We start from the raw sequence: 27,949 nt of genomic DNA on the forward strand, positions 1-27,949 counted from the left end.
AAGCAGGAATTTGCAAATTATATTTTTCAAATTATATTTTCAAACCTTGCACTGTTTCTACTGTACCATATTCCGATTCATCCATCCAGAATAGACAGCAAAATATCTGCAAATCTGGGAGTTTGCATGGGAAATATTTATCCCTTGATGTAGGGCTGATTTCAAACTCTGTTCAAAGACATGGTCTATAAATAGCAAATATTCCTGAAATAAATGTATTTATGTACTAGACTGAAAACAAATTACTAAAACGAAGCCAACCCTCCGGGGTCAATCAAAGGGCAGGAAAAAGTCCTGAGAGGACCTGTTCTGTTGCTCGTGGAGAGGCTGCTGAATTATTTTCTTATCTCTTTCTCAAGTTTCATGCACAGAATCATAAACTCCAGCAGCACACTTCACCTGAGCAACTCTATCAGCAAGGAATGTTATCCTGTGCACTAAGTCAACACAGCAGGGCTGCTGAATTCTGCCAGAAATTCTTTACAAAGGAAAAGGCACGAGTGAGCTGACTCCCTGAGCTCTGGCTGTTCCCACTGATGCTCAGCGGGAATGAAAATCCCTTTACAAACATTCATTAAGCAGCGAACACTCTGCAATGCTGAGAGCTCGATGTGGAGGCAGTATCTCAGTATTTAGAATCCTCTAGGAAAAGAAGAAAATAATCATGAACTGTTACGGCTTAGGATTGCTCCAGGTCAGTGCTTAGGACTGTCTGCCAACACACAGCGCGTACTTAATTTTTAACTAAGCAGGCGACCACGGAGAAACTTACTATTGCCGTGGTAAATTCCCCCCATTTCGTAAAACCTCCCCTCCCCAAGTGCTACACCAAATTCAGCTCCAGCATCCACGCTAGTTCCCAGCTCTGCAACCCGCGGCTTCGTTCAATCAAAATGTGACACGGGGGGAGCGGGGACACCGCACGTGTGTGTAAAAAATTGAGTTCAATCTCCAAATCCTTCCCTCTCGGGCTGGGTCAGCGCCAGAGGGGAGACTCCCGGCTCTGCGGGCAGCGTTTTTAAGACGATCATCTCAATCTGCACAAATGTACCGCGACGCTTTTTTTTTTTTTTTTCCCTCTTTGGCTGGTGCGAGGTTGGGGTGGGGTTTTTGCCTTCCCCACCGCTGGGTTTTTCCTTGTCCCCGAGGCGGAGCGGGCTGCCCTCCGCATCCCCGGCTCCGCGCTGCCCGCCGTGCTCACCTGCTCCCGTGGCGCGGCTCCGGCTCCATCCCCCGCGGCGGCGGCGGCGGCGCTCGGCCGTGCGGGCCGGGCCGGGCCGGGCCGAGCCGGGCCGGGCCGAGCCGCGGGGCCCCCGGCGGAGCGGCGCGGAGGGGAGCCCTCCCCGCACCTCTCCGCCGGGGCCACCCCCGCCCGGCGCGTCCTGATCCCTCACTTCCCCGCAAGCGGGAGGAGGCGGGGTAAGACAAAAAAGGGGCCGGGTTATCAATTCCCTGTTAACTCTTCTCCTTGCGGTCTCGTCTCCTCCCTTGGGCAGGTTCTGCCAGGAGGGTGGTGCTGATGGAGATGATGGTGGCGGGGGGATGCTCCGTCAAGGGAGTGGGGGAGCAGCAGGGTCCCCGAGCTCCTCTAAACCGAGGTTGATGGGAGCCGTGCTGGCTGCTGATGGCAAAAGCGGCCAAGGAAGATTAGCCCTTGCTCATTTAAAGGTTAAGCGCAAAGCTAACCTTTGTGACTAGGTCCTGTCTGCAAGTCTTCCCATCCCGTGGCTCTTGAGAGTGAATAATTTTTTTCCCCTACTCCCGCACTCATCCCTATTAAAAGCAGTCTAAAAATGGCAGATTGTTTCTATACTTCGTATACTTACAGGTGTTTATTGCACAAGTATGAAAAAACCCAGCCATGCACCAGGACCCCGATACAATTAGCACTATAAACATGAGCTAAAGAGATACTCACGTCCCAAGAATTTATAAATTATGTATAAGAGATTCCAGATAAAGAAGAATGCAATGAAACAATACCAGCCAGTATGACAGGCAGGGAACTCAGCACAACATTGCACAAAGTACTGAATGTATTGAACCATTTCCTGTTACAGGTAGTCTTTTGCTCAAATCAGTTTTAATGTACCTGAAGACAGGATTATGAGGAACATGACTGTGTATTGATGGGATTTTCAGGACTGACAAAATTGCTCAAGAACATGCATTCCCTTTACTTTGACAATCCTACCTGGACAAAAAGATTCAGGGGCAGATTATAAGGACAAGATGAGAATAAGCATACTGAAAACACATAAATCTAATATTCTACTAAATGTACCAAAGGCATAGAGTAATGATGAAACTCTTGGTCTCCATTATGAAGGAATTCGACAGCTAGATAACAACTAATCTTCTTAACACCTTCAAAGAGCTTTGACTAATTTGAAAGACATGAATGTCCTTTGCAAGCATTGTGTTGACTTGTCCCTATTATGCCATACTTCATGTACATTCTGCTAATTTAATTCTGTAATGTAGAGTCAGCTAAACTGGTGCAGACAAATCCGGGTCTGCCATGCCCAGACTCTTTCAGATACCTTTTTTGGAAGATGATGCCATCTATGCCTCATTCTTCCTTCAGGTAAAATTATTCATGTGAATACCACCTTATGTTATTTGTTGACATAAATATTTACTTATTTTAAAAGCTCTTCCATTTGAAAGAACTGCCTCAAATTCAACCTTCTAAGAAAAAGATTCTGTTGTAGACTCATAAAACTGTGGGGAATTCACACAGCCTTTTCCCTTACCACCTAATCTTTCCTGGATGTTCCTAAAACTACAATTACATATCAGTCCTATAGAGTCTCTCCAGACTTCCTGCTTCTGATGCATTTAAAATAGATGTTAGTCATGCAGCTTAATACACTTTAGAGGGAAAAAACCCCAAACCCTTATTTTTATTAAGGTTTTATTACAGTTAACCCAAACCCACATCTATTAAGGTCTCATCATGGTCTCATCGTACAAATTTAGGCAGAATGAAAAAATACCTTTTCCTTTGGAGTATTATGCATCTACAATTACATAATAAACTGCAGTCTGTAGCAACCTCTCCTCCCTAAACAATTAAAAGACCTCATTAAAATAATTTTTTTCTATATTAAAAAGGATTTAGGTTATTAAATTAAGTGACCAAACATTGGGAAAGCCAGAAGGCTGTCCATGAAACCTTAATTCAGACCTCTTGTGCCTGTGCATTGCAACCCTGTACTTAATTAAGAGTTTGTCTGCAGAATACCAGGCTCCATTTGGAACATCTGAAATTATGTAGTGGCAAGCATGTAAGACTGGCTAATTATGTTGCCTCTTGCATTCCCATTCATTTATTCCTTTACTTTCTAGCATCTCTATTGTGCTCATCCCTATCATCTTTCATCTGAAGATTGTTCTCTCCCTGGTCTGTCTGAAACCTTTACCCTTAGATAACCTTTTGCAGTCATTCAGGTAAAGGTTTTTACTATAGAGTTACAGCAAATGCTAATTATTCCTTCAAAGGTTATTTGTGATTTTCTTCAAAGGTGAGGGAAAAAAAAAAGGAATAAAAGGAATAAAAGCAAAGCAAGGGGAAAAAGAGAAGGATACCCAAGGAAATAAAAGTTTCCAGGTTGAACCAGTAGAAAAATAAGGAATCAAGGTCAGTCTTTATGATATCATAGAGCTTCCTTATTACAAAGGATTGGCTCTCAAATTACAAGCTTTACAAAGAGACAGTTGTACTTGAAAGCAAAAGGAGGCATTAAGTTGCCTGGTGCCTTGGAGGGGAAGGATCATGCTGTATTTGTAAATAAGGCTGCAGTGTCTCAATAGACGTTCTGGAAAACTCATGGTTTTTTTTTTAAACTTGTGACAAAAACTCTACTTTATGTCTGCTTCCATTGGAAGAAGTCCTCGTCAGTCAAAGACTTTGTTTCCTCTCTACAATAAGTAGTACAAAGAATAAACACCTTTGAGAAGCTTATTTTCTATGCTTATTTTCTATGCAGATGCTTGAGAGGTAGCCATGAGCTAATGACTTACACCTTTGATTGGTGAACTTGGTCTTCATGTAGAATTATAATGTTAGTGTCAAACTCTAATGTTGTTTTAAAAAGTTTTCCACCAGAACTAACAACAGATGGAAGCAGTGGTGTTTGTGATAGTACTACAGTGAACTAAAAGCAGCAGCTCCACTTTGTGGGACATTTTAGACCTGAAAAGGCTAAATAAATAATATTCTTTAGCAGCAACTATTTGATTTTTTTTCTGGAACATGAAAATCCAAAGAAAATTCGAGCTAGAAAAACCGTGCTATTTCTCAAATGAAATAGGGTCTCTAAAGGCTTAAGTTTCCCAATGAAATTGAGTATAAGCATATTTTGTCTTCCTGGCAATCTCAATATCACAAAAGTCAAATTTTCAAAAGAAGTTGCTAAAAATGGTGGTTACTGTCCTGAGTGCTTCAGTCTTCAGGGACTTTCTGACCCTTTCCCATCCATGGTCTTTTCAATCACTGGCAATAGAAACTTGATTTCTTAAATAAAATTCATATCCTCTGCTTCTCATTTGCTTCCAGGAGTTTTAAAAATAAAAAAAAATCCTCAAAATTTTGATAATTTTGTGTGCTGAGACATGCTGCAGGGTATAATGGATTTACTTTGAGTGGGATAAGAAAGCAAAACAAATTTCCTGAAAATAAGTCAGTACTTACATACTGAAAGTAAGCCATTACAGTCCAGTAAAATTAAACACTCATGACTTCAGGACTATAAGTGTGCAGATATTTTTTCCCATAGGCTTACTATGCAGTCAAGCTTGTATCATGGGAGATTTTTAATGTGTGACCTTCACAGCCTACCATGCAGAGCTGCTGTGGGGATTAACTAGTTAAGATTTGTAAAGTGCTTTGAAGATTATAAGGCATTAAGTTGCACAAGTGCTAAGCACTATTATTTAATACTTAAGTACAACCAAGCTTTGCAGGACAACTCATGTTCACCTCACTAGAAAGAGCCTTTGTTATTTCTTTGTGATCTCAGTACAGTTGTTGCAAGAGGTAAAGCAAGCAGAAGTGACCACAAAAGAGGGAAATTTCTTTCTTGTTTCACTATCAGAGACTAAAATGAGATACAATTGTAGCGGTATTGCAGAAAAATTAGTTGAAAAATAATTATTATGAAATGCAATGATAGAAATGCACGTAAAACTGCAGGGTCCCTTAATGTGTCAGTACTGTCCTATCTTGCCCAAGTAGATCCACAGACTATTCTCCAGGAAGTAGAACTCCAAATCCCAGACCTATAGATGGACCAAATTTATCAGCTAAAAAAGCTGCCAAGAGACAGTAGGGATGGGTAAAATCTGTACCTTGGTAAGTCATACTTCATACATATTTTAGCTTATTTAAGTCAAAATTTTGGAAGAAATATGAACACAGACTGCTGTCTTTATAAATCAGATTGGGAACACCTTGTTCTGCTACAATTAATTTGTTTGGTTTAATTTTGATATAAACCTTCCTCTTTCTTGTTTTGTAATGTCAGTTTTCAGCAGCAGGAAGTCATTGGGGTTTTTGTGGTAGCAAAGGGACAAAGTATTTGCTAATAAAATCACAATGCAAAACAGGACAATATGACATAATTTTGCACTTAAGTAAGCTGGAGATAGAGGAACACAATTGTTTCAGGATTGCTGACAGGCACAAACTGTAGAGGTTAAGGTGGCATATTGTTGGACCCTGAGCTGCATCCCAGCATCCTGAAGTCATGAGGATCTTATTTGGCATGCAGAGAAGGAAGGTTGGGTTTATTTACCTTACAAGGACTAATTAATATTCAATGGAAGTGTCTTTTCAGCACAAAGCACTTAGTACTTGCATTTCTTGCCTCTGCAAAAGTGCTGCAGACATTTCACAAGGACAGATAGACTTTTCAAGTATATGCATTTCCTCTCTGTGGCTAAAAATAAAGATTACTTTTCTATAGTGTTCTGACATTTTGATCTCAATTGAAGCATATAATAAAAGTTCAGTTCACTGACTGTCTCCAGTAGGTCCTGAAATTCAGCTTTAGAGATAAGTAAAGTTAAAAGAGGGAAAACAGAAATGAATGGTGTACTGGCACAAGAGAGATTCCTGTCCATTCCTGGGTCAAGGAAGCTACAGGCTCCTAATGCTTCTACTTCAGAAGTCATAGACTTTGCTTCCTCTATTGAGTTAGTAACAATCATTGTGTCACAGAAGATAAATTACTTGTCCAAAAACACAAATTAAGTCCATCAATAAACTAGAGTTCACCTTAGCTTTCTAGACACTGACCCTGTCCCAGACTGCTTTAGTTATTCAATTTAGAAACAGCCTAAAACAGACTAGAACAGTGTGGTGCACATTGTTCAGAGAAAGGATTTGTGTGTGTGCCAAATGTGCACTCTCTCAACAGGGTCTTACCAGGCTTTTGACCAGCTGTCCCAGGAGATGTGGGAAACTGGAGGCAGTACTCTTCCTTCAGATTCTGCTCTTTAAGCTCAAAAGTGTTCTTGCAGAGATTCAGAGCTTCTTTGTTCTCAACACATTTTAGAGCTTTTCCAAGCCTTTTTCCGAGGCTCCACTCACCTCCACAGTTGCTCTCCCACCAGTGTCACAGCAAAAGTGAAAAAAGGAACTCAGCTGTAATATTGTTTTCCTTTGTCTTTTCAGGAACATTTTTCTTTGATTTTCTTACTGCCTTGTCCTTTGTTTAAAGAATCTTAAATCATACAATGACAGCTACTCGTTATTCATTTTATATTCATTGTGGGTTACTTATGGTGTTGCTCATACAAACAATAAACTACTTGACCTGCATTAATATTCTTAATGCTTATTTCAGCAGAAGTGAAATTGTGTTTCTGAAAAGGTAGACATTTACAAGGTGCATTACAAATCTAGTCAGAATATGAAAAAAGTTGGCTTTTCTGATGCCTGAGTTACTGAGCTTGAAAGATACAACTGCTATTAATTTCTCATACTGTGCAGATTGTCACACAGTTTGGAAATGGGTGAATGTGATTCAGTTCTCATGTGATTTTGGTGTATTGAACAAGAAACACAAACACTGTAAAAACAGGACCATCAACAAATGTTTTCAAATGCTGCTAAAGCCACTCTCTATTGTACCAGACAGAAAGAAATACAGTAATTGAGCATCCCATCAGTCCCCCCATGGAATGGGTCACACACCATTAACAGGCAGTGCCACATGGGCAGTATGGAAGGATGGCATGTCCACAGTCTCTCATAGTGACAGCAGACCAAGATCCATCACAGCACGACCATGTACACCTTTCTTATCTTTTCTTTTCTTCAGCTGCAAGATGAGCTTAGAAGAGGACTTTAAATATTCTTTTTCTGAACGAGGTACCTGAGCTACTGGGAATATGTCAGCTCTCTGGCACCCTAAGCTCCAAGCAGAAATTGTTTTTCTGGGACTGTAGAGTCCTCTGACTTTTTTCCATAGTGCCTGATGCTCCTATTCTTCCCATCTAGACCCAATCCTGTACCTCTCAGGACCAAATAGCCCAAAGTGCTCATCTTGACCCAAAGCACAGAGCTCTGGTTTCTTGTCCACCAGCCCATTTCATGGAGGGAAGAGGAGGTGGCAGGGACATGAGGCTAATTTAATTCTTCTGATCACTAAGAAGCAGAAAACACATGCGATGTGCTCCAGTAAGACCTTCTTGTCTAACCTGCATCAGAACTAGGAAAATTCTCACTTTAGCTGCATATGTGTAACAGTGAAAATTTCTATCCTAAGTAGAGAAAAATATTCTGTCTTGGCAAGAAAAGCTGTTAACATCAAAGAGTCTGAATTTGAGTTCTCAATGTTTCTAAACTTATTCCCATGGTATTCCTCTTGCATACTCAATCCAGTGAAATGCTGAAAATGTTTCTTCTATTCTTTTGTATTTAAAAATAGATTGATGGAAAGGAATTCTTTTGGAAGCACTTAGAGATGGCTCATAGATCTATTATATTCCAGGACCTTTGCCTTTGCCCATTTTTACGCTACAGTAACAAAGTGAAGTCTTATGCCTCATTGCAAACTGATTTTCTCTCTCTTCTCTTTTAGTTCAATTTAGTTTTATGAAAAGATATTTGGAAAAAAAACCACAAAACCAAAAAATTAAGAGAACATTACTAAAAATAAAACCAAGCAAAGAACATGTGATGAAGAGTTGCAGAGTCCTCTCAGTCCAGAAGAACAGACTTAGCAAAAACTGTGCCTTTTTCTTAACCCCATAACAATTAATTCAATAATAAGTAGGAGCTTCTTAAGATCTGGGAAGAACTCCTATTATAGTTATGGGTGTCTACACAGAGGGATGGGATCTCTAGAGTAAATCTCTATCCATGTTTATCATAATCTCACCAAAAACTTCTACCTTAATCACTTCATTCCAGAATCTTTCTGCACCCTCCTATGAGCAAGAGGAAACTCACATTCAGAAAGCAAGTGGAAGTGGAAGTGGGTGCTGAAGAACAATGATGAGGCATTCTGGAGACCACACCTCAAAGATCTTTCTCAAAGGCCATCTCTGAATCCCTCTGCCCCCTCCCCAGGCCACAGAATGCAGGTGTGCAGCAATTGCAGGTTGTGAAAGCACCCCTAGGCTATGCTCTGGATAGAAATTAAGTCAATTATTTGGTCATGGGAATCTTACTCTCTTTTAATATCTAAAACTTTTTAATAACTTTCCTTTTCCTTCTCCAGAAAGGAGAAAAATCTTGAGGAAAATCCTGACAAGGCTGCTGAACTGCTGGTGCAGTCCATTGCAGTTCCAGGCACAAAAGAACACTACCTCACTTGGAAATTTCTCATCCTTGTTTCAGGCATTAGCTCCCTCAGCTTCACTTCCCAAGAAGACCCATGCTGAGCAGGGGATTCACTGCACTCACAGGGACACTGAGTTGTTATCCTGGTTCTTTATTATGGAACTATTTCCATTTTGAAGGGAGCTGCCTCTAATTTCCAGCTAGGTCTTTAGCAGAGGCTTTTACTTAATTGTTGACAAAGCTTTTTTTTCACTTTTTATAATAAACTGTCTTTCTGAATTTCACTTTGCATCTTGAAAATATACCTTCTTTAGTTCATTAAAGCTGTAGGTTCACTTTTCTTGTGCCTCTGAAGGATCCTAATACCAGTTAGAACACCCAAAACACACAACAGAACTTTAGCAGACTTTGAAATGGTTAGTTATTTTAGACTTACCCATAGAGCTTACTTTCCAAGAACATTCAGATTTCTCCTTTGGAAGCATACTGTTGTCGTCAGCAGGGAGAAATGAACATGTTCCTCTATTGATCTTTCTTGGAGCATTTAGGCCTCAAGAGAACAACCAGTGGCAGGAAAAGCACCTGGCATAAGGAGTAAAAAGATGTGGTTGAAATGCAGTACTCCCAAAATCTTCAAATAGAAAAGCTGTCAAAATGTTCTTGAGCACGAGTTGACTTTAGGTTGGCATCTCTGTATTTTGACAGGAATTGCAATGAAGACCTGAAGGGAAATGTCTGGTAAGGGCCAGGATGCTGGATGTTATTGCATTCAGAGGGACAGGGAGCAGGGAACTTCTTAACCTTCTCTGGATATGGTTACACAGCAAGCTGTTTGGCTTCTAGCAGTTTAGCCACTGCCAATCACACTTGTCACATAGCTGTGCTCTAGTTCTGCATCTACAGCAAAGATTTTTAGAGCTTGCTAACCACATATCTGCACTTAGACAACATATACAATTCCCACTAAATCAGACAAATGGATGCTGCTGAACCACCTGTTTTAAAGTATGTTTAGTTATATAACCTAAGTTACAAGTAATTCCTCACAGATGAAGATATCTCAGTTTAGATGGCCACAGAGAAGGGACTGTGCATCTGAAATATCCCCACAAGACCAAAAAATACTATGTAGGAACTGTACAAAACCTGTGCTTTTCTGCAGAAGTATGGAAGCCTGGCAGGATTCCTTCGGTCATCACAAATGGCACTGAAATCTAGACTTAGACCACTGAACTGAGCCTTACTGTCTTCATTTGAGTGAATATCTAGATATTCCTTAAGTCAATATGAGACCTATTTAGACTGGAGTTCAGAACCCAGATCAGATGGCAAAATATAGGGATGCTAGGACTTATGAGTCTTAACTTTAGAAAAAAGAAAAAGTGGTTTTTTTGGTTGATTCAGAGTAAGAATCACAAGACCACACTCTGTTCCCAAATTTCCACTTGCTACTAATGTGAAGTGCCCCTTGAGATTCTTGTGCTGCTTTTATAAATACTTACAATCAGACCAACTGGAAATGTGACTGGCTTTCCTTGGTACTATATAGACATGAACATAAAATATTTTTGGAAACATCTAATTTGTTGCAGTTTAATACTATTTTGCAGCATTAGTAGTTCTTGCCTTACTTGTATTACTCCACAGTTTGGTTTATATTTTATCTATTTGTAGATCATATTTTAATAATAGAAACAAACATTTATCAGAAATTTTCAGCACTCTTCTCCAAAAGACATGATATTTTCCCTAGTTTCTCTTTGGTATTTTTACAAATGAAATGTTTTTGCTTTGCACATGTGTTTCATTTGTTCATTTAACTGTGTTTTTCTGTTCTACACAGACTCTCAACTCATCATCTAAGCATCTGAATCATTCTTCAAGCATATGAGTAGTATAAGAGGTCCAGATCAGTCAGTAATCCCATGATTCTGCCTTGTTTCTTTAGCTCAGCTCTCACATTTCAACCTCTTATCTGAGCCTGGAGATCAGTTTAGTGAACACCTCAGCCCAAAAGGCCCACTACCCCAGGATGCAGGAGCTGAATTCTGCGTTATGGCAGAAAGCTAGGTTGTGTCACACCTTTTAAACATATCCTCGACTCTGAAACCTTTCTATGAGTATAGATAACCTTATTCAGGAGTCTTGAGAAGGGTGATGGAGGAAGATTTCATGCTCTGATGGAGGAAGATCATATAAACAAACCCTTTCAGAGCTCCAGGACATACACCTGTTAAGATCAAAGGATCACTCAAGGCTGATGCAAACTTTACACTCTGTTCTGCACAGGCCTTTCTCAAATAGGACTGGCTGGCTGGTCCCAGTTCAGGCAGCAGGTATTTCTGAAGTGACTGTACACAGGGAAAAGGAAACCTTTATCTGTGTTATACCTCAAGCCCCACACGTTTATTATTATTACTTTTACTACTGAGAATTTTTATGGCTCTAAAGAAAAAAAAAATATATATATTTCAGAAACGGTTATCTGTATCCTCCTCTGAGGAGGAGAGGTAGCAAGTTTTGAAAGACTTTGCTTCAATCAGAGAAAAATTGTTGGTCTGAAACACAAACCACTTGTTAGTCAGCAGCAGGCATGTTCTTCATGTAACATTCTCCACTCTTAGTGACCATTATCATGACAGGAGATCCCTGATTTCCAGAGAGCATTCCTAGTCCAAGGTTGCCACTAGGACATAGAAAGATAAGGAGAGACAGGGACAAGATTGTCACCTACAGTGAGGCCCTTCTAATCAACACTGTAGCCTATACGATGTCTTCATAAAGGAAGCTACATCTAGCAGGCTGATTCCTGCTGCCAGAAGGATTGGTCAGTGCATGCCAGGGATGTGCTGCTTCACTGATTGCCCTTGTTTCCTCAAAGGAGATGATTTTCTTCTTTGTTCAAATGTGATTTGAATAAAGAAGAAAATTAAGCGCAAGGCAACTGTTTTATATTTTTTCCTGCAAAGAGCAGATGCAGGGTCAGATTTTACTATCACCACTCTCATTTAGTAGTGCTTCCTAGTTAAGTAAGTTATTACTGTCTACTAATCCAAATATGTCTAAAGAAATTTAGCAAAATCAGGCAAAGAGTAAACATATATTATTGACATATTCTGTATTTGTATGATTAAAGGGAGATACCAAGTTATTCAAGTACCAAATTTAGACTTCATCAATGAGAGTAGGCTACATAATTCATCTGATGATCTGGACACAAGTCCCAAGTCTCCCCTGCTGTGTATAATGCTATATATCTGCCCAATTACAAGCCTGAAGAAGTGCTTCAGCTAGTTCAGATAATTAAATTTTAAATCTAATGTTCATATGAATTTTTAACATGCTATGAAAACCTGGGGTTCATAAATCATTTACAGTAACACATGAAGGCATTCTTGGCCATCTCCAACCAATTTGTCCGTCAGATCAACAAAAATCCTTTCAGAACTTTGATCAGCTAACATATGCCTTTTTGAAATATGCCTCTTTATAGATCCTGGAGAGCTGGCTCTGCTCTATAAGAAATATTTACATAGGCTTACCAGCAAAGGAAGGGGAAGTGGTACATATATACTCATTAGAAAGGACCATCTCAAAAAAGAAAATATAACATCCATAAAGGCTAGGCAGAGGAAGTTGTTTTCCTTGGCTATAAGAAGGATACTTCTGCCTGACCTAAAGAAGTGACTTTGCATTATAGTTGATGTGGCAAATTTGGTCTATTCATTTGTATCACTTTGGAAGAAAGGGCAGGCAACTTGGAAGGATTTTCAAGGATGTTGTGATGTTATGAAGGGGAAAAAATAGAAGGGACAAAGCTCAGCTAGAACTTTGTCTGCTGCCAAAAAATACAACAGAAAATGTTTCTATGGATCAAAAACACAAGGAGGGCTAAGGAGACTCTTCAGCCTTTACTGGATGCAGAGGGAAGCATAGTGACAAAGGATGGGAAAATGGCTGATGTACATAATGTCCTCTTTGCTTCAGTAGAACCAGGTGCTCTTGGGGTACCCAGCCCCTGGAGCTAGAAACAGGGAGAGGAAGCACAATGAAATCCCTGTAATCCAAAATCCAAAGGGATTATGGGTCAACAACCTGCTACACCACTTAGACCCACACAAGCTCATGGGGACAGATGGGATCCACCCAAAGGTGCTGAGGGAGCTGGTGGAAGTACTCATCAGGCCACCTTCCATAATTAACCAGCAGTCCTGGCCAACTGAGAGGCCCCATTTTCTGGAATTTAGCAAATGGGACACCCATCTACAAGATGGTTCAGGAGGAGCCAGGGAACTAGAGGCCCATCAGCCTGACCTTGGTACCAGGGAAGGCAATAAAACAGATCATCTTGACTGGCTGAAAGCTGCCCAGCAGAAAAGGATCTGGAGGTGCTGGTGACAGGGGCTGAACATGAGCCAGATGTGCCCACGTGGCCAAGCAGGCCAATGGCATCCTGGCCTGTGTCAGCAATAGTGTGGCCAGCAGGACCAGGGCAGGGATTGTCCCCCTGTGCTCAGCACTGGTGAGGCCACACCTTGAGTGCTGTGTTCATTTCTGGGCCCCTCTGTGCAAGAAGGACATTGAGGTGCTGGAGCAAATCCAGAGAAGTGCAATGGAGCTGGGGAAGGCTCTGGAGCATAAATCTTATGGTGAGTGGCTGAGGAGGCTGTGGGTGTGCAGCCTGGAGAAAAGGAGGTTCAAGGGGAACCTTATTACCCTCTACAACCACTTGAGAGGTTGTAGCAAGGTCAGGGCTGGTCTCTTGTCCCTGGTAACAAGTGAAAAGACAAGACCTCAAGTTGTTCCAGCAGAGGTTAAGATTGAATATTAGGAAAAATTTCCTCACTGAAAGAGTGGTCAAGCATTCAAACAGGCTGCCCAGGGAACTGATGGAATCACCAGCCCTGGAAATGGCCAGAAGATGTGTGGATACAACACTTGGGGATATGGTTTAACCGTAAACAGAGTAGTGCTGGGTTAATGGCTGGACCCAGTCATGGAGGTCTTTTCCAACCTTAGTGATTGTGTGGTTCTAGAAAAGAAAAGAAGAACAGAAACATGTTGAAATACAACATTCCTTGGTCATTAGTGTTCAAAGGAGTTTAGTCAGAAAGGTGACTCCTTACAAAGCAATCTACAGATATCTGAGTAATTTCACTGTAGACAGCTACGTTCACTAAGCATGAAGCATCAGTGACAGAAAAAAAGAAACAAAAGATTGGGAGTTTTCTCATCTTTCAGAAAAATGTTTGAACAGAGAAGCAACCTGTTGTAGCTGCAAATAAAAATACCTATTTTTAAGATCTGAGACAATAGTTCTCATAATAGCTCCCCTCCCTTTGGTGGTTTTGTGGGGACAGCCTCTTGTTCTACAGCCTCAGGCTGCTTTCTTCAAATTCACTTTCTACCACAAATGTGTAAGGTTGCATTTTCAGAAATGCCATTACTCTTCGGATCCAAGTCTTCTGTTTAAGCCTTGTCTGCCTGTTGCTATGTTTTTGAGTCCCTAATGGCTCTGACATAGGTATCTAACCTTTCTGTTCACCATCTTGAGCAGAATTGCAATATAGAGGGCTTAATTTACTTATCAAGGAGACCCATCTCATAGGTAGCCCACATTCAGTATTTGAGCTAACTCAAATCCTAGTCTAGGAAACTTTGCACTGAACCTCAGGAAGACTCTAGACCTAGGAACAAGTTCTGTGTCAGACAAGAGCATTGGAAGACAACTTTATTGAATCCCTGAATACAAGGCTAAATTTTTGAAATAATAGCATTAGGCTTTTTCAGAAAATTCTCTGTAGATAAAGAGCCAGATACTTCAGATTTGGAAATCTAATTCCTAGGAAAAGGAAGATTTTTTTTCCTAAAACCACAAACCCCATTATTCACATTTTCCAGAAGCCAGCTGAGGACAAGAGCCATGTGCTGTCTTCCATGGATGCCATCCTTATGTGGTCAAATTTCATCACATGGATGAGCTTTGGCAGACACCAAACTGTTAGTGCCATGAGACAGACAAATGTCTGAAAGAGCAGAGCTTTCAATGATGAGCACTGTGTCTGTCTCAAGGAAGAAACCCATCTGCATTCCTAGCCAAAATCCCTTTGTAAGGGACACTGCCTTCTGTCTTCACACTTCTCTGCCAGAGTATTGGTCAAATTTCCTATCTTGCCTCCTACTTAAGCTGCTTCCTAAAGCTCACATTAGCATCTTAGTGAAAAATTAATCATGTTATAAATGATATCCAGCAATTAGAGTTCTACACTTCAGTTTCATTTTACTATTTCTGTAAAGTTATCTGAAAGAGTCAACAAGGCTTAAATATTTTAAATAAAATCAGAGCCATTAATTATCTGCCTTTTTTATAATAGAAATTATGCATCCAATTTCAATGGAGAATTATCTGAAAGTGTATCTGAGTCACTCTCCATGATGTTATGAAAGTTAGTAACAGCCTTACTGGGACAGTCCAGGGGATAAGAAATACTAATTATATTGTCTGGCTCTGACTGGCTCCATAGAACTTTACAAAAATGAAAAGCTATTGTATGTAGCCTACTTAAATCTAACACAAGACAGCCTCACGAACAGAAATTTAGAAAAATCCTAATGTGGGCTTTGCCATTTGAAAGATCTTGGAGACTAATTCAAACAAGAACAATCTTTTAAGAATGCCTGTTTGATTGTTTTTTTCAAGTTCTTATGATTGATTTGGCATGCAGGGGAGTAATAGAATTGTAACAACTGTGATGAAGCCTTCTTAAATAGAAACTGACATTTCTGACAAATGGGTTTTTTTCCCTTCTTAACGTCCAATCGATTTGAACATAAAAATGTAATGCACTGCAGAACACATGAAAGTCCTTAGACCTTTTTCTGAGACTAGTCTGGAATTGATGGGCTACTGGGATTTATTTTTCTTTAAACAAAAGAAGAAATTATATCTTACACATCATCTGCTATTCAGTCCAAAATTTTCTTTGCCCAGTCTCAACTAAGGCAGGCAAAATTCCTAATATGCCTAATTTTCCTTGTTAGCCTACCTGCTGCACACACAGCATTTTCCACAGGAAAGAAGTTTTTCTTTTCCACAGTGAGGAAGCTTTTAATTGCCATATGCTATGGTTTGCATGTCAACAATGAGTGGGACAGCCTTTTTCTGATGCCCAAAAACTTCTCAGTAAGAGTTGTGACAATTACTAATTTGTGAAGCAGATGTTTCTGAATCTGAGGAAAGGGTCTCAACAGGTTATACTCAAAAAACCCTCTGGAATGGAGACAGAGTAAAGAGGTAAAAAAGGTAATAGAAACAGAAGATAATGAGGAAGCTGTAGCTAACTCATGGGAAAAATGAACTTTACAGGGAAATATGTCTCAATTTCTAAACCATACCTCAGGTATGAGCTAAATGTTTTTGTTTATGGGAGATAAGGATCTGCTGGAGTCCTGCTAGTGATGGAGACTACACAGCCACTTCTAAACACACAATAAAGGACCAAATTTACATATTATATTCAATTATTACATGAAAATAGGAAATGTTTTTTCATAGGAAAAAAAGAAAGATGTCAGTAGTCTGTATCATCAAGTGGTCTGTATCATGAAGTTCTTGATAATATTCCAAATGTTTTTTACAATATTTCATCCAATCCTCTGTGTGCAGTATTTTAATTTTAAGAAATCCTAGGGTTCTCCCTCATTGGACATTGTCTGGGAATTACTAATGGGTTCATATAGAAGTTTTTTATAACATACCCTAGGGATTTATTGAAAGTCCTGAAAAAAACTTTGGCAGTGCTTAAGCTAAGCAGCAAGGCAAATACATAATAGCTACACACCACAGAGCCTCACTGCTCACTGTGAATACACAGGCAAATCACTGACAATTGTGTCTGAAGGCTGTCTAATGCCATTAAATATCAGTGGGTAAATGAAAAGGGCTCCCACACAACCTCTACACAGAAGCCAACTTGGCTTTGTCAGACAACATACTGTGCTTAAAAAGAACAAACATATTTATTATAAAATATTTTAGTTACAAAAAAACCTCTACCTTCCATCCTCATCCATAACCAATATAACCAGAAAACCCTTTCCCTCATTTGCTGCAGAATTCTTGTCTCCTTAAGAATCTTTTTCTTTTTAGATACATAGGGGGCTGCCAGGGTGGCTTCAGAAGTTCAGGACATAGGACAGCTGTGCCTGAGTATCACTCAAGCCCAGATATGTCACAGAGTCACCTGGAGATCATGGGTTTTTGTTTCCCAGAACACTGACTGGGGCCACAGTGCTGCCTCAAGCCTGTTCCAAGAATTAACACATCACTGTTAAGCTAAAAAGGGAAGTGCCCCAAAAAAAATTGTCTCCTTTCCCTCAAGAAAACTTTGTTCTTGTCCCTCTTTGAGCTGCAGGTTTGTCACTAGTGGATGCTCTGCTGGGAGGTCTACAAGGGCCAGCCCTGAACTCCAGCTAATACTCCAAGCTGAAGCCTGGCTGGGCTGATTCAGACATCTGTGTCCCTGTGCTGCACCTCCCAGTATGCCTGACTTTGAGAAGGTGTTTGACCAGCAAGAAGCCAGCTAGCATCCAGCTGGGCTCACTGGTGAGGGTCTGCTCTAGCTCAGAGCATCTGTCTGCTCCAGATGAGCTGTCCCTCCAAGCAGAACAGCTGTACTCCCATGACTGTCATCTCAACTAGAGTGCCTGCACAGACACACTGCAAGCCAAACTAGCACTGAATAACAGAGACAACTGCAACACAGCATTTCATCTCAACTCCCTATGTTCACATGTTTCTGACATATACATCCCTGAAAAGAACTGGCCTGAGGCTACATTACAGGACTTATGTCCCATTTCTGGTTGTGCCTTTATTCACTATACAGAAATAATAGAGTCTCATAGCTTTTCTCCAGTATGTCACAAAATGTCTGTTTCCTCCCACAGATCTAAGAGCAACTTCCCAGTCAAAGTGAGGGAATACATAAATAGAAATTAAATATTGTATTGGGCTTCAGAACACGTTCACTGAAGGAGTGGGCAGGAGGCAGCAGATTCCTTCCTATTGCTCCTCCAAGATGTCACACTGCACTCCTGATTAATGTACTGCAGTCCTACAGTAGGGGGATAAGGCCACACGTAATGACCAGAGAAAAATATGATATTCCAACATCAAAACACATCAGGAAGTATTTTGCTGATTTCTGCTGATTTTTGTATTTGAAAGAATTAAGGTGTTGTAGAATTAAGCTTTGAAAGCCTCGATTTATGCTTTGCTCCTCCTCAGCCATGCTGAAGTCATAGCTACCAACACCAGAGAAATAACTATCAACTTTAAGGACTAAAAAGTTTCAGAGTCATGAACCTAGCTCTGCAACTGCTGAATGACAGCCACTGTTCAAGTGAAGCTGCTTACGTGCATGAAGATTTTCATATGGGTACATTTTGCAGAATCCAAGGTTTTGAGGCATCCTAGTCAATAAGAATGCCCTGATAAAATCCTTTTAAGCAGCTGTGTGAATGGATGCTAACATGATTGGAAGACAATTCCTCCATGACTCATCTTCAGCCTTCTGCAAAACAGAAATGCCATTACAAGAAGATAGTGAAAATGAGTAATTAGACCTTGAGCTGCAGGTGATGTGCACTGAGAAACATTTGGATATCTTTCTAGAGGATGCATCATGATCACTGCTACCTTGCTGGGGAAAAAGGTGATTCTTGCAAAAGAATTATAACTACAACAATCTTAGAGTTAATGTTTCTTACATCACTGTGATTCTCTCACGAGTTTTGAAAATATCCAGTATTCAACTCAGTTATAGAAATTTCCCTTTAGATGGCAATCTATAAGAGATTTCAAGGGAAGAGAGGGTTTTTGAAGTCTGTAATTACAGACATGAAACACATTTTGCCACACAGCCCTTCTTTAGCTGTGTTGCTTAATTTCAAGGCTCAGTGCTGCTATTATCAACTAAACTGCATACTCCATCCATAATAAAACCAAATAGATTCTTCTGGAATGGAGATACTTAAGCACAGTAAAATTATCTAGAGTCTTTGCTCTCATTATACCAACATGGCTCCCTTAGGCACCCAAGTAATGAGAAGAAATAAGGCCTAATGTCTGATATTCCTGTGAGTTAATCCTGCTTATACAGCACCTGTACCCTACCCATCCCACTGTAAACCCAAGAGAAGTGCACTGAGAGCAGTGGGACAGATATATGTGTGTGTTTGTGTGACTGACAGGCATTTGCCTTTGTCATAATACCTAATAATACAATGTACAATTTACAAGTACGTTTTGTGCTTATTGTAGACAAATAAGTGCACTTATTGTGGACAAATAAGTGTTGCTGTTTCTGACCTGCTGCCCAGAGTCCCATGACAAAAAAAAAGAATTTTCAAAAGAGCTATCCACAGCTCACTAGTTTGTATATACTGCAGCTGGCAGCACACTGTCTTCAGTTCCTCTACCAAACTTAGTCACTTTTTTTTTAAGGTATATAAGGATCTTTAATAATTATCATAACTCCTTGAAACCCTCATGGCTTCTCTATTTTTATTTTTTATACATTAAAATTCTCGTGATACCCCTAAATACAACAGTCAAGTAGAATCAAGAGTAAAGTACAACTTTTTCTTAAAGCTTAAAGAATGAGTTCATTTTCAATAGACTTCCAAGGAGATGTCAGAGAAATTTAATGAAAACAATATTTCCAAATGCTGCAACCATTAGCAGAAAATTCTAATATAAATCAAGGGATTGCTCATTGCTATTGTAGCTCCTTGGCTATCATAAAACTAATGGCTCCATAATCAGGCTGGAATTTGGGATCAAGAATTTCCCTACACCCTACACTCATCAGGCTTACAAAACTCCTCTGTATCAGTTTACATTTGGATCAAAGTAATCTCAGGTTGTACAAGTCTTACACTGGGGTCAGCAATATTTCTAAATTTGTCTTGAATAACAACACTGGAAATTGTATCAAATTTAAATAAGAACTGTAAATTTTCTCTGCTTGGAAGCTTGGCATTATCTGGCAAAAGCAAGCAGCATCTTCAGTGCACATGTCCAGCACTGCATGAGGCAAAACAAACAGCCTTCTGTGGAAGGTAAAAACAAGCTGATTTGTCTCTTAAATTCTCTACTTGCACTGTGCAAAGAATACATTCTTTGTATACTTGTGTACTTGGATACACAATGATTAGTACAAGATTGAAGATCAGCAGAAGAGATCTCTTTAAATACATTAATATGATAAAAAAATTATTCATTACTTTTATTGCTTCCTAAAACAATAGCCATCCTAATATAATAACAGGTCATTATATATTATCTACCATCCTCTTGTTTAATATGCAACTTTTATGTTAGGCAGATGTAATAAATAAGCAATGATAATTAATATTATTTCATTCTAGCTGAGAAAGCCTTGATTCACTGTTTAAAAGCATTGTAGCCATTTTCTTCTGAAAGGCCAAGATCCAAGTAGCTCTTTATTAATTTAAATATATTGGATAATACTTGAACAAAATAATGTCAAGTGGAAATTTAAATCCAGATGAGTCAAAGGAGTGAAATTTAGCAGATCATAATGAAATTATCCCTTCGATAAGGATTTGTTACTGTTCTAGTGGCAACTTCATCTTATCAAAAATTACCATTCCCATTGCAAAACTACTCTCATACTCCACAATACATGACTCAGGTATTACCAATAAACTTCCTTCAGATATTCAAGTTTCTATAGATTTTCTGATCTTCATTAGCATTTTACACCTTTACAGGAAAAGACCAATTTCCTCTCTTTTTTGTAAATTATCATTCAATATTAGAGTGGAGGAGAGAATTTTCCTCTTATAGCTACCAGCCACCACAACTTCTATTCTGGGCTTGTTCTTCCACCTCATTTCCATGGCAGTATTTTGGTGGGTGCTACATTCCTAGGGAAAATCTTCCTTTTAAATATTTCATTTTCAGTAATTAATGAATTATATCCTGCCTCTATTGAAGTAAAATGCAAACTTCTTACAATTTTAAAGGCAACAGATTTTAGCCCAACATAGAGGACATGACAAGTAATTCCTCTCCAGTATAACTAGAGAACAGAAACATAATCTCCAATAATAACTAGAGAAACACTTAGACTGGAAGTGAGTTTGGTCTCATTAATCTGCTTATAAATATGTATTTATTATTTTGAATATTAAACCAAAATAAATAATAGCAGTTCTGAATGTTCAAACTTTTTTTTTTTGTTCTACAGTAGTCTCTAAGAAGTGAATGAGAAAGAGGGAAGGAGCTAAAAATTACTATGGATATAACACCCAATAGGGAAGAGAAGGCCAAATAAATCCAACATTTAGATGCCTGAAAGTGACTTCGAAGGGAAGATGGAATTATGGCCTATTAGGTTTATTTTACAGGATGAAAATGTTCTAAAATGTACTAAAAAACTCAGGGAAAATCATCTTTGGTATTACACCTACAAACATGAACCATATGTCCCATAAGAACTGTAACATTTGGAAAAATAATGAAGCTACAACATGGAAAGGAAGGAGGTGAAAAATGGAGTGGAGGAGGTTTAGTTACCATCCGTTTAAGATCAGAACATCATGAGTATTTTGTTACAGCACTACAGGTCCTGGGCTTTCATTCAAGTGTGAGAGTTGATGATAGCTGAGCCAGCCAAGAGACTGCACTGGCAACCTGGGATTGGACTGTTTCAGAGAGAGCACCATTTGTAGCACCACTTACCATGTGATTTCCCTTTCTCAAGTTAAAAGCCTCCATCTAAATAAGGACAAGCTCAATTTCAAAACAAAATCCTTTGCAAGCTGCTCTGAAGTCCACCATCCACTGTTGGTGTAATATGAGAGTTTCATGTAAGCTTAGCCATTTCTGTCAGCTCTCCTAGGTTTTCTCTCTTCAGGTAGAACTAGGACAATAGGTGCTTGTATATCCAATACTGATTTGTCCCTAGGTTTCACAGTGGGGAGACTCCACAGTTGAAATTAAGGAAACTGGTTTTAGTTTGATAGGAAGTGTAAAGGGTGTTAGACTCTTCATTCATCCTAAAAACCTTGTGGGCTTCCAACTCTTGTATAAGTGGTCACACAGCATGTACATTCACAACCAAAACAGCATCCAAGCAGTGCTTGTGAGCAGGCCCTGAAACATCTGACACAGCAACACTCAGGATGGGTGCCTGAGGTAAAATAATTCATCTGTCTGGGCCCAAAACCAGTTATGCACACACCACAAAGAAATGCTGGAGAGTCCTCACATTGCCTTTCCTGTAGGCTGCAGTCCACCTTCCTAACTGGATCTCACACACACCCCAGCCCCCAGTTCATACAGGAGGTCATTCAGGACAGTCCTATGGCTTGTTTCATCCAGCAGAGCAAAGACCATCCCTGCATCACCTCATTGCTATCTATCAAACTCCATCCCTTCTATTAAAGTTGTCAATTTAGCTGCCGTGGCAATCTTTGCCTGGAACTGGTAATTTCTAGGCTAAAAGCCTTATCTGGAATAAGGCATTCTAATAACAAGAACCATAAATTTATTTTTTTTCATGTTGGAATAGCCACCATGATTACACTAATTCAAAAATCAGAAGTTGAAAACCCACAAATCTATTACAAATATAAATTTAATGTTTTCTTATTTATTTTAATGTGTTTAAAACACAAGATGTGCCTTAGAACAGAAGCTTTAAAAAACACATTGTAATTAATGCTGAAAATTGCCACATTATTTGTGAAAATGTCAACAATTTTAAGAATGAAAATGTAATTACGAGATTCAGACTTCAAGACTTTGAAGTTATAATAGGTATTTTAAACTATGCATTAAATATAGATACAACTGTACTTTCCTATTTTTAATAAAAGATATTACCTCACTATGAATTTGGTGCTTTCTTTAGTTTAGCATTCTGTCAGATAGCTTTCAGTCTTTCTGGATGTGTGCACCATTATAAATTTTCAACTGAAGCTCAAACACCTTTAAAAATATTTTATGGTGCAGTGTTCAGAGACCACAAGTAAACTGATCACACCCCTCTGGACACCACAGGCTAAGCCATTTTATCTACATCTATAATAAGCCCAATTACTTCTCTAACAAGCCCTGTTATGAGTGTTTCACAAAATATCATACTTCATAAAGCACTCACTTTGTTGCAAGTTAATCACCCACATTGATAAAGATCTGATTCTACATCTGATTACAGGTTTGCTTGGTTCTTATTCCCAGATGCTGGGGTTTGTGCTGTAATTTTTTTAGACTGAAAGAGAGCATTACTACCTGATGATATTTTCCTGGAACTTTTGTACCATAATCAAGTCACCTCTCATTTATCTTATAATCTTTAATTATGCCATTATAAGACATTTTCTCTAATGTTCAAATAACTGTTGCAGCTCTTCTCTGAGGCCTCACTATTTTTTTCTCTGCAAATACTGTAATTCAGCTGTCAGTTTACAATCATTTTAGCAGTCAGATTTTATTGACTTATTTGAACTTTCTCAGGTACTGCATGAGTCACTGATTGCAAAACTCTCCTGAACTATGTCAAAACTGTTCAATGTCAGAGTTCACTATGTGCTGACCATTGCAATCCATTTGCCTATTTACCCATTCTCCCAAATCAGATTTTCAGTTCACACCAATCCCTACAATTATGAATCCCATCTCCACCCAGAAAAGCTCAAACGATTTCATGAGTGATTTCTGTCTCAAAGATTCATTTTCCATGAGTTCTCCATAACTCTGACAACCTTGAGCTTGAATATATCAAGCTCAAATCCAGTTTTGCAGCTAGACTGAAAAGAAATGCTTCTGTACTGCTATAGTTGGCACCAACATCAGAGATTCAGCTTCTTGTGTCTCTGTCGTTGCTCTGCTGCTATTTCCACTCTGAGGTGTCAGTATGGTTTTGTGTATAGACTTTAACAGCATCAGTAAATGTTTAGTGTCCCAAAACCCTTTGGTTGCCATGTCCCATATGGAGAAATTAATGCCACACATTAATTGTGGATTTGTTTTGAATTTGTCCCTGTAACATTTCATTGGTCTCCCCTGTATTTTAAGATCGTGAAAAGGGGTTTTGGCAGTCTGTCATTTGACATATGTACCAGCATAGTTAGCAGATGGCTTAACCTAGATGAGCCTGCTGCAGCATTATTTTTATGTTGATTACCTAACAGCACCCTAAGATTTTACTGTTCAGGATTTTGTTCTGCCAGAAACAGACAATGCAGCAGCAGTTTGTTTATTATCAGTAAGGTAGAGAGGTAAATCCTTTCAAAAGGCAATCTTCTGGCTAAAGAGCATTAGATTTTACTCTGATCTAGAATGTTGGCATTTCTTGCTTGGAGGGCATTACCTTCCAAAATTAACTTATTGTCTCCTGGCAACCAAAGTGCTCTTGTTAGAATGCCAAAAAGCATTCTGCAGTGACCCAGCAACGGAGGTGATACTAATTTTCTTTATTTCCATCTTGAACTAAGGCCAGTGGATATACTGTACCTACTTCAATTTTTTTTTTCTTCTTGCAAAGGAAATTGCTAAAAATGTTACACAGTTTCTACTGTATTGTAACACAGAGGAAGATCTCTTCCTCTGGCTCTGAGTCAAATGATATAATGTGCCTAATTGTATATATTTCTAACTGTACTAATCTTGCCAACACCTGCTACAAGGCAGGATGAGCCTTGCTGTTATCCCACTTCCTGCAAACTGCCTTTCAGTGTATTCAGTACCCATAGATGTTGTCATCATCCTACTGACCAGAACCTCCAATACATTGGTAACAAAGCACATTCAATGTCCAGGAAATCTAGGGGGGCAGATAAAACTGATGATGATGGCTGGCAGATGATGCCAGGAGACAAGGAGAAGGGCAGAAAGTAGAAACCATCCTCATTGATTCTCTTGACAATGTTTTGGAACGTTTTTCTCAATTTTTGGTTGGCCATTTTTGATAACTGTGTTGTGTTCTCTGAACCAGAAACAGCTGCAGTATTAAATAGGCAAATGCTGTTGAAGCCTTTCTGATGCTCTATAAAGTCTTAGAGAACAAATCAAACTGATGAATATGTCAGTAGTGTTTACTTATAATTTAATTTCATTGCCAAGAATAAGACTTGTGGCTTTTTAATAATTTCACAGTCCTGCATCTTGAATATGTTTCTTCTACTGTCAGAAAGAGGAGAATTGAACATTTTTTTCCGCAACAAAAACTTAAAACATTGGTACACTTACACACATGCACAAAATGCACAAAACTGTAAGAAGGTAATATATGGACAAAAGCCTGAACTGAGCAAGCAGTTACCCAGTTTTATGAGACCAGCTTGTTGAGCTCATACCGTAAGGCTATGCCATAGATCACGAGGAGCTACGGATCAGAATAAATTTTCAGTATCAATATTAAACTCCTCTCTGTTCATCCCTCATGTATAAAAATAGCTGTAGCTTCCAGGGCTGACTTAATAGCTCTGTCAAAGGACCGTTCACACTTTCCAACAATCCTATTAATATAGAAGACATTAAGTTCTATTGCTAAGTAACTGGATGTACATCAGCTGAAAACACAACGCCTCAGTGCTAGAGAAGATAAACATCAAAATACATATCAGAGTATGATAGAACTAAGTACATGATTTAACAAGTATTTTCCATAGAGGAAAATCTACTAAAAGGCACAGAAGGATATTTTGTATAATTTGTCACAAGTTCACTATCAAAATCCAATCTCTGTTGCTGAACTTCCTTTTCCTTTTCAGTAAACAAATGAATGGACAAAACACATGCATATCCTGAGGACCTTTGAAAGAAAAATTCTTTTTAGGGGGTCTACATAGTGACTATAAACTTTAGCATATCCAAAAATATTAGTTTGCAATGTAAGTAGGAAATTGTAGTCATGCTAATCTTGATGAATTTCTTGGGAATCAAATTTGGAGCACTAACAATAGCTTCAAGGATCATTTTCAAGGATCAGTTTGCACACAGAAAATTTGAAGCTTTAATATTATATTTACTTTAACAAGAGTCGTCAAGAACAATCGAGGTACAGACATGTTACTTCCTACTTGGGTAGTACATCATATGAGGATCACCCAAATTCCAAGACACTCTCTCCATATTACACAAAGACATTATTCAGATCTGAGTGAGGCTGCACATCCACAGAGGCAGGGTCAGAAACATGCACAGGCTTGTATTCTAATTGTGGGGCTATGAGCAGGAGCAGGAGGAAGCAGTCAGCTGTTAGGGTAGTGTGAGATGCCAAAATAGCCTTTTCCTATCCCTTGTGAGGGCTCACCAACCACACCATGCTGACCTAGAATAGTCCATAAAAAGTTACTGAGAGAGCCACTGCTGAGTACAGTTTAAAATACGACTTACTTCTTGATGCACTGCTCACATGACTTTGCTGCAAGAGGTATTTCCTGCTACACTGCCACCTGAGGCTGCTTTCCTCCCCCAGGACCCCAGCCAGCACACAGTAGGGGGATGCAGTGGGGCAGGCAGGCAGGACAGAATGGGCTCACTCCACAGGGAGACACCTCTGAGCCCACCCAGGCAGGAGCTCAGCAGCCATGCCTGTGTTCCAGTGACACAACACAAGGTGAGCCTGCACTCACACACAGCCTGAGGACCTGCAAAATACAGCACAGACACAGAATGTGCTTTATTTCCATAACAGTCTTCCCATTAAGGCATCCACTTAGTTAGATGACCTCTTAAATAACTGCTTGTCTTTCCTATGTGTCGTGTTCCCCAAATTCAATTCTGTATGCAAAACTGCCCTTCAGGAACAGATTAAATCTCTGGAAAGCCCCATGAAGCCTTTAAAAAGACAAGCTATTCTAATATTTTATTAGTAGTTAAAAGTGAATCAGGAGAGAGGAACACTACAACCATCCCTTACCTGCAGTTGTCAAGGTAACAGCTGCTCTAGGATTAATGCTCAAAAGATAGTTTGTCTTTCATCACAAACACTACAAACATTACATGTATTCAGCAGCTGGCTGCTCACCAGGTTTTTCTTTACTGGTGCTCTTCCCAGGATACTTATTCTATTAGCTTTTCAAGAGCAATAGCCTCAAATCAGGAGGGATTTTTTAAATTGCATGTTTATACATTATTTATTTACTTTTCAGCAGGCATATGATTATTGCCAACTCACCTCTCAATTACCTCATCCACAGTGGTTCATTTGTCTTCCAAGACAAATAATATTACCTCTCTAATTTAATTCTGTGAAAATACATTGCTTATCTTTATCTTGAGAAACTTTAATGAACTACTCCTGTATTTCCAAAACATCTACCTCTTTCTTTTTTTTTTTTTTTCCTATATTGTACTGACCTAAAGGAGGGCATTAGGTCTTCTCTCAAAGCAGGACAGATCTCCCCCAAGAAAGAATTTCTCTAAGAAATTTTACTTGCTCTTAGCATTTTCCAAACATCTTACAGGGCATAATCCTAAAGACTGAACACAGATTTAGAGGAAATGGCCTTGTAAACAATGTAATATTTATACAATTTCTGTGTAAATATTTAAAGGACACCTCTGGTTCATGGATTTGGTGTGCATAATAGAAAATCATTCCTCAGACATATTGGCAGATGGCGTGAACTCTGCTGATAATAAAAAAGCAGCCTCTAGGAACTCCAGTTCATTTGTTAGAGACATCCAAAAGCTTAGTAATTTTCTTCTCTTTATTTCTCTCCTGTAAGGATCCTCTTAATCTTGAACAGCAATGTCATTTTGTGCCTTAAAAATTGACAGTGCTATTCAATGATGAAATCCAGCAGCCTTATGACCTTGCTTCTTGTTACACTGCCTCAGAACAACACATTAGACTTGCTTTATGTACAATAGCATCCAATATCAATCCCAGAGTAAGGGAATACCACCTTTTTTTTTTTCTAAGAATTCAGACAGGAGAAATAAATTACTTCTGTAAGCCAGAACAAGAGGTGCTAAAGAAGTATTCTTGACAAGAAAATTCCAATCATGGGAACTAACAAGGTTAGGACATGTGGCATTTTTTTCCTCATCTAGGTGAGTTTCACAAAGTAATTGCTCCATTCAGCACCTAACTGAGAAAAGTGAATGTT

At 39.2% G+C, this 27,949-nt stretch overlaps 1 protein-coding gene across 2 annotated transcripts in view; it reads right to left on the reverse strand.

Moving 5' to 3' along the window:
• Window positions 1-27,949, reverse strand: part of TRMT9B (tRNA methyltransferase 9B (putative)) — a 100,457-nt gene that overhangs the window by 17,733 nt on the left and 54,775 nt on the right. The window contains exon 2 of one of the 2 annotated variants that reach the window (XM_054633213.2): window positions 9,231-9,376. In XM_054633213.2, coding sequence (XP_054489188.2) covers window positions 9,231-9,256 — 26 coding nt within the window. In that variant the 5' untranslated portion in view covers window positions 9,257-9,376. Of the gene's footprint in view, window positions 1-1,201; window positions 1,424-9,230; window positions 9,377-27,949 lie in introns of those variants that run through there. The other variant, XM_054633214.2, reaches the window with a different exon arrangement.

The sequence above is a fragment of the Agelaius phoeniceus genome, chromosome 4 (genome assembly GCF_051311805.1).
Source record: "Agelaius phoeniceus isolate bAgePho1 chromosome 4, bAgePho1.hap1, whole genome shotgun sequence".
Classification (NCBI taxonomy): domain Eukaryota; kingdom Metazoa; phylum Chordata; class Aves; order Passeriformes; family Icteridae; genus Agelaius; species Agelaius phoeniceus.